The sequence below is a fragment of the Pan troglodytes genome, chromosome 5 (assembly GCF_028858775.2).
Source record: "Pan troglodytes isolate AG18354 chromosome 5, NHGRI_mPanTro3-v2.0_pri, whole genome shotgun sequence".
In the NCBI taxonomy this organism is placed as follows: domain Eukaryota; kingdom Metazoa; phylum Chordata; class Mammalia; order Primates; family Hominidae; genus Pan; species Pan troglodytes.
Genome location: NC_072403.2, coordinates 7,508,514 through 7,520,916, shown reverse-complemented (window position 1 = coordinate 7,520,916; position 12,403 = coordinate 7,508,514). Strand labels below are relative to the sequence as shown.

Below are 12,403 nucleotides of genomic sequence, written 5' to 3'. Positions count from 1 at the left end.
ACTAGTTGTTCTGCATGTTATTTCATAAACTGACCTCTAAGAAATACGTAGTAAAATAGCATGATAGAATTTGAGAGCCGAAGTCCATCAAGCTGGGGTGTGAGAACAAGTGAGAAAGTCCTGTAGGCACCATTAGGTCAATTGCAAATGTAAGTGCATTCCCGGTCTCAGGGATGTTTATGGGGTCTCTGTGGAGGTCTCTGTCCTATGCAAACATTCTGCGCCCCACACCCCGCCAGCTGCGCCTCGGGTGCTTCTGGGCTTGTGAACTGACCTCAAAGACAGTGTTTCAGACCCTTTTCGAGGCTAGGTTTTCTAAACCCCCGGCCGTGACCCTGCAGCACAATGGGTCATAACTAAAAATTAAAAATGAAGTTTTAATTTCCTTTCCCACTGGGGCCAGAAGTTCAGAGAAAACAAGGCTAGCAGGCGGTTTACTGGCAGCCTCCTTTTCCCAGACCTTGCCGCCAGGAGTGTCTGTCACAAAGCCTGTTGAAATGTGCACTTTAATCATCAAAACTGCATTTTCGGATTGTGGGGAGCCACAGTGCTGCTTTCCCATCAGAACAAGGCCAGCCTTTCATTCCCTGCTGAGCGCCGTCTTTCCTGCTTTGGCTGAGGTCTGGGCGTGAAGAAACGTTTCAAAATAGGGCTTCCGGGTCTGCCGGTTTTGGAGAGAGAACTTCTGGTGTTACTGGAATCCTTTTCTTTGTGAACAGGAGCAAATGCAGTCTGAAGCCCTGAGACCACAGCCTCTGTGGCCCGTGGGGGAGTCAGTGTTACGCCTGGGCTGAGGCTGGAGTGGGGCTGGCTTCTGGCGTGGGGAGGCTGTGGGGCAGTGGGGGTCTTGGCTGTCTTCCTGGTACAGTGGGATGATTGCCCAAATCTCCCTGCTTCCCAGGTGGACGTGACTCTCCCATGAGAACGCCACTCAGGACGCTCCTTCCCCTCTTTCACTTTGCTGCTTACAGCTTGAAGCTGTGGGGGAACTGTCAGCTGCTTACTATAACCTCAGCTGCTTTTTCTAAAAACCAGACTTGCGCTTGTAAACCGCTCCCAGGGGATCGCTGGCCACTGCCTGCATTAGCTGTGAGGTGACAGGGCTCTGTGGGCTGACAAAGAGCCTGGGAACTTGGAGCTTGTGAGTTTTATGGTCCCAGCTCACTCCAACACCGAAGCCCTCTGAGGCTGTTCAGGGCCGGGGTTCCCAGGCCTACCCACACCTACAGAGGAGGCCTGGCCAGGGCAGGCACTGGGGGAAGGCTCCAGGCTCCTGTGTGGGTGGGTGGTCATGGCCCTGACACCACAGGGCAAGCCCAGGGCCTTAACAGAACTCTGCCCTTGTTGGGGGGTGGAGGGGGTTGTGTGAAGATAAAATCAGTGCAGGGGATTAGGAGGAAGGGAGCTCAGGTTTATTGAGTTGCTAGCTGGGACAGTAATTAACACTTCAAGGCACGGGAAGGAGAGACCTAGTGAGCAAACGCCAAGGCAGCCCTCCCTGCATTCTCCAGACACTTAGAAGATGCAAGGCTGAGAAGGCTCTGCTGTTTTTTTCACAGATGAGAAAGCTGAGACTCCAGGAGGGTTAGCGTGGAGCTCAGGGACACAGGGTTCACAAAGGTTGAGTCAGGGACCCTGCCTTTTCCCCTGTGGGAACTGCCTTTCTAGGGCCATCGAAGAAATTTTCAGAGCCAAAAAATCTGATCATGATCTGATAAAGGAACTCATCATTCATAATTTAAACTGTTCTGGAAAATCAGAGCTGTGGCCATCAGGTCATTATATGGGGACAGGATACCGCCTGGGTCATTTGCCAAGGCTGCTGGTCCGGATGGGGCCCATTGTGGGTGCAAGGCCTGGAGCTCACTCAGCTGAGAGTGGATGACTTGGGGGCAATTGTGCAAGCTGGGAAACCTGGGGTGGGAGAGAAATCGCTGAGTGAGGATTATTCAAAGTTGCCTGTTCCTGTTCCAGGCCGTAAAGTCTGGCCCAGGATTGCAGATGGGCAAGAACTGGGCCTAGTTGGTGCAATCTTGCTTTAAGTTGTTTGCCCTTGAAGTAGGAAACAGCAGTGCAAAGAATATAAAGGAGATGGGGTGTGGATGGCAGCTGTGGCTCCCCTTGTCCCTGTGAGTTTCTCAGCTCTGTGCCCAAGCTCCCTGCTCTTGGCAGGCTGCACGGCGTGGGTCGACTGCCAGTGTGGGGGAATGTTGAACCGTGTGCTCACTGCCTTTTATATTTCTAGCCACATCAGCCCCAGAGACAGCAGAGACAACCATAGAAGGCAACGCTTCTCCTCGGTGAGCCATGTCCCCCAAGGCTGGCGTGAGGGGCCCTGAGGTTTATGCGGAGTGATTGCTGGGCTGCCTCCCTTTCTCTGGGCCCAGGAGTTTCCCTCTGATGCCTGCTAGGGGCTTTCCGTGAGCAGGCCTGGCCATGCCCACACATGATAAGGAGACCCGACTTTTCACCCAGAGGTTGCCACCTGGCAGCTCACAGGTTGGATTCATTCTGCAAATGTGTTTTATTGGATCCACATAGTGTTTCCAAACATTCTGAATCATTATTTTAAAAATCAGGAATATTTAAAGTCTGGATCTCTAGCTTCTGTTTCAAAAGTCAGACCATCTGGCAATACTGTACCTGCATTCCACGTGACAATTGGTGATGGGAAGCCCTGTGAACCTGGGGAGGCTATGAACACATCTGCGGATGATCCTCAATCAGAAAGCAGACCATGAGAAAGGGCAGCACACGGATGCCTGCTCCTGCTCTGCTCACCTGTGCCTCTTTGTGCAGCTGGATCTGCCAGCCTATTTGAATCTAATCCCCGTTCAATATTTGCATTTGTATGAATACCCCTCCCTTTGATTCTTTGCTAACCAAACAACTTCCCTATTATAATTTGGCTTTAGTACTGACCACCCTGAATAAGAGAAGGCACCAGATCTCTGGACTGTGGTGAATGCAACCAAGTAAACTCTACCTTGTGCAACACTTCAGCCCCCTAACTCATTGTATCTCTTCCTTTTTAGCATCGACAACTGTAGGAACTGGCATCTGTACGGAATCGAGGGGCCTGGCCAGAGGCTCTAACTGCTCTAACTGAAAAAGCTGCTCTAACTCCTGCGAGCTCACTGGCTAGGATTCCCCAGCGTTGATGGCAAGTGGTTCTGGATCTCTCCAGCATCTCACAATGCTCTTTTAATTTCCACCTGCTGATCAGGAGGTATAAGAGAAGGAAGCAAATCTGAGAACAGAACTATCACTGGAACACATTCTGAATGTTACCCCCAGTTCCAGTTATCTTTTGCTGTGTAATAAGCCACCCCAAACTGCAGGGCCTAAAACAGTCATTCTCTTTGTCTGACAGGTTCTGTGGGTCAGATTTTGGTTGGGACTTGGCAAGGACAGCTTGTATCTGTTGCACAATGTCTGGTCCTTAGCTGAACAGCTGGGGACGATTTAAATGTTTGGGGCTGGCATGTGGGCTGAGATGACTTGATGGCTTGGCTTAGCTGGGTTTCTCCATGTGGCTTAGGCTTCCTTATAGTATGGCAGGCTCAGGATAGCCAGACATCTCACAAGAGAGCTGAGGATTCCTACAGCAAGTCTTCATCAGACGAGGCAGAATCTGCGTGATATTTTATGATCTAGCTTTGAAATTGCTTATTTTATTATTTTTAAAAGGAAAAACATATTCCAATACAGATTGGTTTTAAATGAAAGTAATTTTATCTCCCCCTCCATCCTTCCATTAACAATTTCTTAAATATTCTCCCCTAAGCATGATTTTGCTTAAATAAGCACATATGATGAACTCACTTCTGGAATGGTGGTGTGAGGAGCTCCATGGACATGTTCCCTAGCCAAACAACCATAGCTAATTAAATTATTTTGTTAAATCTCAACCATTTAAAACTTGTGGATGTTGTCTTAAGAGCATTAAATGAATTAACAAATAATTTTTTCAAGAAACTCTATTAAATCTCTGTAAGAAGAGCAAGGGTCTGTGGAATTTAAGCCGCAACCTGCTCTCCCCACCAGCTCATCATGATGGCAGTCACACTACAGGTGTGTGTGCTCAAGACATGGGGCTTCCTCTCCCACCAGCTCTCAGTCAGGGGCTACTGTACCTATTCAGAAGGGGCAGGCCACCAGCATTTCACATCTTCCCAAGTTCTGTGTTGAATAAGTTAAATTCCATGTGAGTGTGGCTGAGGTCAGGGGCTCCCTTCCTCCATTCAGCTCTTTTTCATAGAGTGGAAGCTCTACCCCAGATGTGGCAGGCTAGGAATACTGCGACCCCAATAGCTTTTGCCCAGCTCACTCATTGGGTAGAAGTTCCATGCTGGGAGAGGCAAGGCAAAAAGATCAGAGGGGCTACTTTCCCTGCCCAGGATGCTGCTCATAAAGATGGGGTGTTGCTCAGCAGTGGGGAGAGATTTTTGCCTGGCAGAAAGTGGGCCTTAAGAACAGAGAGCTCTGAAGCTTTCCGTAAATGAGCTGACTTTATTTAGAACAGAATGTGGGGGGAGTTTACGCCTAAGGGAGCTCTCAAAAACAATAGACATTCTGGTGGTAAGCATTGAAGAAGAGGCTGGAAGCTCCATGAGAGCAATAAGTGAAACTGTGGATCAGCTAGATTATAAAAAAATAACCATGGAAAGAGACATCTAAGAAGGGCCTTCTTGAGTCTCAAAAACAAAAACAAAAAATCTCAAAGCTAGCTCAAAAACTATCCTTGCAAAGGGGCTTGAACTTGATTGACTGAGACCGTGGAGCAATGTATGCACCAGGACACTATCACAAACAATAGAGCAACCAACAGGCAATTAGTAGAGTCTAATAGCTGGATGAGATATCAAGAGACATAGAGATAGACAGCTTACAGACAGATCAGGTAAACAAACAGTGAAAGAGAATCCTGCTAAAACCACTGTTATCCCATGATGACTATGTACGTGCTCAAGGCTGTGCTTTCTAAGGAGCAACATCAGTGCCTTTACACTGCAGGAAAAGTGGACTTCACCCAAATGGGCCAGTCAAATTACTAAACAGATAAACAACAAAGAACAACAATCTCCAGAGACAGGGGCTTCAGGGAAAATCAGTATTCTGAGTGGCTATAGTATATTATCTAAAATGTCAAATTTTCAACAAAAAATCATGAGGCACACAAATAAACATGACAGGGAAACTCATACATGGGAGGTAAAAGCAGATAACACAAACTGTCAGAGGGCCCAAACACAAGACTTAACAAAGATAACCATCACAAATATATCCAAAAAACTAAAGGCAACCATGCTTAAGGAAGTAAGAGATGATGATGCTGTCTCATTAAATAGAGAATATCAATAAAGAGATAGAAATGATTAAAAAGATTCAAATGGAAATTCTGGAGTTGAAAAGTATAATAACCAAAGTAGAAAATTCACTAGAGGAGTTCAACAGAAGGTTTGAACTGCCAGAAAAAAAGAATCAGCAAACATGAAGATATATTAATAGAGATTGTGAAATAAAAAACAGAGAGATAAAAAATGAAGAAAAATGAACAAAACCTCAAAGAAATGTGGGACACCATAAAGTGTACAGATATACGTGATGATTATATAAGAAGAAGAGGGAGAGGAAAGAGCAGAAAAAATATTTGAATAAATAATGACTGAAATGTATCACATTTGATAAAAAATTAATATACATATCCAAGAGCCCCAACAAACTCCAAGTAGGATTAATGCAAACAAATCCATGCCCAGACACATCATATTAAAAATGTTAACCCTCCAAAACATTAACAGTTGACTTCTCATCAGAAATAGTGGCATCCAGAAGGTAATGGGATTCCATATTCAAAGTGCTAAAAGAAAATATCCAACCAAGAATCTTATATCCAGAAAATCAATCCTTCAAAAAAGAGGGTATAATAAAAATATTCCCAGATAAACAAAAACTAAGATTTTATTGCTGGAAGACCTATCTCACAAGAATACTCAAGGGAAAAATTTTCAGGTTGACAAGTGACCCCAGATGGAATTTTGAGTTTACATAAAAAACAAAGGGCATCAGTAAAGGTAAGCATGTAATTATAAAAGACGTGGATGTAATTATAAAATAAATGGATATTTATTCTTTCTTCTCTTAACCTATTTGAAAAGCAGTGGTATAAAACAATATGTATTTAATTGTATTGTTGAGCCAAAACATATAGAAATGTAATATATTTGACAAGAACAGTATCAAGGAAGTGAATGTGAACAAAGCTGTATTTGTGTAAGACAATAACACCAGATGGCAATTGGAATGTACAGGAACAAATGAAGAGAGCTATAAATGGTAAATAATAAGGTTAATGTAACAAACTTCATAATTATAAACTTGTTCTCCTTTCTTCTCTTCTTTAAAAGACATAAAATTATGTAATGCAATAAGTGTAACTGTACCATTGGGTTTGTTATATATATATATATATATGTATATGTGCTATTATTGTTATATATATATAATAGCATAAAAAAGGATGGAAAGGTATAGAGCTATGTAGAAGCAACACTTCTATATCTTATTGAAATTAAGTTACTATAAATCTGAAGTAGATTCTCAGTTAAGGTGTGTATGATAAACCATATAAAAGCCACTAAGAAAATAACTCAGAAATACAGTGAAAAATTATTAAAGCAATTAAAATATTACACAAGAAAATATTTACTTAATGCAAAAGAAGCAGTAAAGGAGAAACAGATGAACAAAAAAAACATGAGATATGTGATATGTAGAAAACAAAGAGCAAAATGACAGACATAAGTCCAACTTTATTTATTTATTTATTTTTTAAATTATACTTTAAGTTCTAGGGTACATGTGCACCACGTGCAGGTTTGTTACATATGTATACATGCGCCATGTTGGTGTGCTGCACCCATTTGTCCAACTTTAAAAAATAACATTAAATGTAAATGGATTAAACAATCCAATGAAAAGGTTGATATTTTCAGACTGAATAAAAAAATAAAACCTAACTATAAGCTTTGTGTAGGAGACACACTTTAGAACTAACAATACAAATAGGTAAAAAGTAAAAGGATGAAAAAACATTTATCATGCAAACAGTAACCATAAGAAAGAAGTGGCAGCTCTGCTAATATCAGACACTGTAAAACAAAAAATGTTACTAAAGGCAAATACAAACATTTAAATTGATCAAATTTATCAGAAAAATGTAATAATTATAAACACATATGTACCTAAAATAGAGCCTCCTAAAAACGTGAAGCAAAAACAGAAATGAAAGGAAAAATAGACAATTCAACAATAATAGTTGGAGACTTCAATATCCCACTTTCAGTAATGGCTAGAACAACAAAGCAGAAGGAAGTAGAAGAAGCAAGGAAGTAGAAGACTTGAGCAACACCATAAATCAACTAGGTCTTTGAAATACACATTTCACCCAACAGCAAGATACACATTGTTCTCGAATGCACATGGAACATTTGCCATAAGTGACCATATGCCAGGCAGTAAAACAAGCCTCAAGAAATTTTTTTAAAAAACTAAAATCCTATAAAGTATGTTCTCTGACTACAATAGAATGAAACTAGAACTCAATAACAGAAAGTTTGGGAAATTTACAAATATGTGGAAATTAAAAAACACCTCCCTATGTAACCAATACATCAATAAAGAAATCACAGGGGAAATTACAAAACCCTTAGAGGCGAGTGAAAATGAAGATATAGGATGTTGAAACTTACGGGATGCAGCTAACGCAGTGTCTAGAGGGTATTCAATAGCTGTTAATACCTCTGTTAAAAAAGAAGAAAGATTTTAAATCACTAGCCTAGTTTTCCACCTTAAGACACTGAAAAAAGGAGAGTAAATTCAATCTAAAACAAGCAAAAGGAAGAAAGTAATAGAGATTAGGTCGGCTATTAACGAAGCAGAAGAAAAACAATAGAGAAAGTGAACAAAACCAAAAGTTGTTTCTGTGAAAAGATCATCAAAATTGACAATTAGCTAGACTGACCAAGAAAAAGAAGACTCAAATTACTAACATCAGGAATAAAAAAGATGACAATTCTATTGACCTCACAGACAGAAGAAGGATTATAAGGGAATACTATAAACATTTATATGCTAATAAATTCAAACAACTTAGACGAAATGAACATGTTTCTAGGAAACTCAAACTACTAAAACTGAATCAAGAAGAAATAGATAACCTAAATAGACCTGTGAAAATGAAGAGGTTGAATTAGCAGTTTGAAAACTTCCCACGAAAATGGCCTAGGCCCAAAAGCCTTCACTTTTTAATTCTCCAAACATTTAAAATAGAGTTAATACAAATTATTATTTTTTTAAAGAAAAAGAATAGGAGGGAACAGTTACCAAGGTATTCTTTGAGGTCAGTATTACCCAGATACCAAAACCAAACAAAGACATCATAAAAGAAAGGAAAAAAAAATAGAAAATAGCCTTAAAAGGGCAAATCCAAGTGTTGTTGGCCTTGAAGAGGTGGTAGAGAGACAGGAGCAGAAAGTTTATTCAAAGTGATAATAACGGAGACCTTTCCAAACCTAGAGAAAGATATTAATATCCAAGTAAAAGAAGGTTCTAGACCACCTAGCAGATTTAACCCGAAGAAGACGACCTCAAGGCATCTAATAATTCAATCATGAAGGTAAAGGATAAAGAAAGTTTCCAAAAAGCAGCAAGAGATAAGAAACAAACAACATACAATGGAGCTCCAATACATCTGGCAGCAGACTTTTCACTGAAAACCTTACAGGCCAGGAGAGAGTGACATAACATATTTAAAGTGCCTAAGGAAAAAAACTTTTACCCTAGATTAGTATATCCAGTGAAAATATCTTTCAGACACGAAGGAGAAGTAAAGGCTTTCCCAGACAAACAAAAGCAGAGGGATCTGAATACCAGATCTGTCCTATAAATAATGCCAAAGGGAGTTCTTTAATCTGAAAGAAAATAACATTAATGAGCAATAAGATGTGATCTGAAGGTACAGAACTCACTAGTAATAGCACGCAGAAAAACACAGAATATTATAAAACTGTAATTGTGGTGTGTAAATTACTCATATTTTAAGTAGAAAGATGATAAGATAAACTGATCAGAAAAAATAACTACATCAACTTTTCAAGACATAGTGCAATAAGATATAAATAAAAACAACAAAAAGTTAAAAAGTCTGGGTGTAGTGGCTTACATCTATAATCACAGCACTTTGGGAGGCCAAAGCAGGCAAATCGCTTGAGCCCAGGAGTTCAAGACCAGCCTGGGCAACATGGTGAAACTCTGTTTCTACAAAAAATTATAAAAAAATTTAGCTGGGTGTGGTGATGTGTGCCTGTAGTCTCAGCTACTCAGGAGGCTGAGGTGCGAGAATCACTTGAGCCCAGGAAGTCAAAGCTGCAGTGAGCCGTGATTGTCTGCACTCCAGCCAGGGCAACAGAGTGAGATACTGTCTCACAAAAAGAAAAAGGTAAAAAGTAGGGAGACAAAGTTGAAGTATAGAGTTTTTATTAGTTTTCTTTTTACTTGTTTGTTTATGCAATCGGTGTTGTCATCAGTTTAAAATAATGGATTATAAGATATTATTTGCAAGTCTATGGTAATCTCAAATCTGAAAACATACAACTGGTACATAAAAATAAGGAGCAAGAAAAGAAACAATTCCAGTTACAAAGAAGAACAAACTAGAAGGATTCACACTTTCTTTTCTTTTTTCTTTTGAGATGGAGTCTTGCTCTTGTCGCCCAGGTTGGAATGGCACTATCCCGACTCACCGCAACCTCTGCTTCCCGGGTTCAAGTGATTCTCCTGCCTCAGCCTTCCGAGCAGCTGGGATTACAGGCCTGTGCCACCATGTCCAGCTAATTTTGTATTTTTAGTAGAGATGGGGTTTCTCCATGTTGGTCAGGCTGGTCTCGAACTCCTGACCTCAGGTGATCTGCCTGCCTTGGCTTCTCAAAGTGCTGGGATTACAGGTGTAAGCCATTGTGCCTGGCTAATTTTGTATATTTTTAGTAGAAATTTTTTGTATTTTTAGTAGAAATGTTGGCCAGGCTGGTCTCAAACTCCTGACCTCAGGTGATGCACTCGTCTCGGCCTCCCAAAGTGCTGGGATTACAGGTGTGAGCCACAGAGCCAGGCCAGGACTCACACTTTCTGAAATCTAAATAGCTGCAAAAGAATGAAATGCTTAGGAATAAACTTACAAAAGAAATAAAATACATATATTGAAACTACAAAATGTTGTTGAAAAAGACCTGAATAAATGGAATGACGTCCTGTGTTTATGGATCAGAAGATTCAATATTTTAAAATGGTAATACCTCCTCCCAAACTGACCTACCAACGCAAAGTGATTGTATCCTAATCCCAGCTGACTTGTTTGTAGAAATTGACAAACTGGTTCTCAAATTCATATGGAAATTCAAAGGATCCAGGATAACCAAAGCGTTCTTGAAAAAGAAAAACAAAATTGAAGGACCCACACTTCCTGAATTCAAAACTTATTACAGAGCTTATGCCTTATGCACCAGGATCCATTCTCAAAGCTGGCCTTGAGCAGATGGTTCTTCTCCTTTCCAGTGCTCTTCAATTCTCTGCTGCAGTTTTATGTTTCTGTCTGTGACAATTTTTCTTCAACCCAAGAACTTCCTTTAGCATTTTTTATAGTGCCAGTGTGCTGATGATAAATTCTCTCAGCTTTTGTTTTTCAGCAAACTGTCTTTATTTCACTTTTAATTTATTTTCTTTCTTTTCTTTTCTTTTCTTTTTTCTTTTTCCTCAGTCAGGGTCTTGCTCATGTCACCCAGGCTGCAGTGCAGTGGTGGGATCATAGCTCACTGTAACCTTGAACTCCAGGACTCAAGTGATCTTCCACCTCAGCCTCTTGAGTAGTTGGGACTACAGGCACACGCCACCATGCCCTGCTAAGTTTATGTTCTATTTTTGGAGAGATGGAGTATTGCCCAGGCTGGTCTCAAACTCCTAGCCTCAAGCAATCCTCCTGCCTCAGCCTCTCAAAGTGCTCAGATTACAAGGAATGAGCCATCATGTCCAACCATATTTCACCTTAATTTGCAAATAACATTTTTACTGGGTATAAAATTCAAGGTTGGCCGTTTCCTTCAGCACTGTAAAGATGTCATTCTATTGTCTTTTGGTTTCCAGTTTCTGTTGAAAAGTCAGCCATCAGTTTTATTGCTGCTCCTTTGAAGGTAATGTGTCTTCTCTTCCTCTGACTGTCACTTTTCTCAGGTTTTTCAGTAGTTTGACTATAGGATGGTAGGCGTGTTTCCTTTGATTTATCCTGCTTTGGGTTTCTGAGATTTTAAAATCTGTGCGTTGATGTCTTCTCATAAATTTTGGAATATTCTTGGCCATTATATCTTCTGCCCCATGTATTGCTTCTTCTCTGGTCTCTTGCTCTTCCTCTTCTAGGACTTTGGTTACGTATATATTGTGTTTTAAAATTATGTCCTCAACATGCCTTCTTTTTCTTCTCTGTGCTTCAGTGTATATATTTTCTATTTGTCTCTAACTTGACTTCTTTTGTTTCCAGCCTTTTATGATACCCACCTGAAATTAAGAAATTAAGATTCTTAATTTCAGATAGTTTTTCAGTTTTATCATGTTGACTTGATTGTTTTGTATAGATTCCAATTCTCTGTTGATTTCCATTCATCTTTTCCTCTACTTTCTGTTGATTTCTGTTCATCTTTTCCTCTACTTTCTTTAATATAACGTTATGTATTTGAATATCCTTCCCTTCTAATTCCAAACCCTGGATTTTTGGTAAGTTTGCCTCTATTGTTCATTTTTGTCTTGATTTTTGATCATACCTTCCTGTCTCTTTGTTGTTGTATGCTTACACACAAAATAACTACACCAGCTCCATATGATTTTTTAAAATCAGGAATGATCTTCATTTTCTTTTCTTTTTCTTTTCTTTTCTTTTTTTCTTTTTCTTTTTTCTTTTGAGATAGAGTCTCACTCTGTCGCCCAGGCTAGAGTGCAGTGGCATGATCTTGGCTCACTGCAAGCTCCACCTCCCGGGTTCATGCCATTCTCCTGCCTCAGCCTCCTAGTAGCTGGGACTATAGGTGCCCGCCACCACGCCCGGCTAATTTTTTTTTTTTTTTGTATTTTTAGTAGAGACAGGGTTTCACCGTGTTAGCCAGGATGGTCTCGATCTCCTGACTTCGTGATCCACCTGCCTCGGCCTCCCAAAGTGCTGGGATTACAGGCATGAGCCACCGCACCTGGCCAGTCTTCATTTTCTTCTGTGTAGCATCCTATGATTACCTAAATGAAAAGGGGATCTGAGCTGGGCTGGGACTAGGTTGCAGTTTTAGTAAAACTTGGTTCAGCTCTG

At 40.6% G+C, this 12,403-nt stretch overlaps 1 protein-coding gene across 1 annotated transcript in view; it reads left to right on the top strand.

The window, feature by feature from the left end:
• The window catches only part of GMDS (GDP-mannose 4,6-dehydratase), a 679,307-nt gene extending 673,668 nt beyond the window's left edge, over window positions 1–5,639 (top strand). The window contains exon 10 of the mRNA XM_063812047.1: window positions 3,036–5,639. Within this exon, the coding sequence (XP_063668117.1) occupies window positions 3,036–3,050 (15 nt within the window). The 3' untranslated portion in view covers window positions 3,051–5,639. The remainder of the gene's footprint in view (window positions 1–3,035) is intronic.
• Window positions 5,640–12,403: the final 6,764 nt, after the last annotated feature.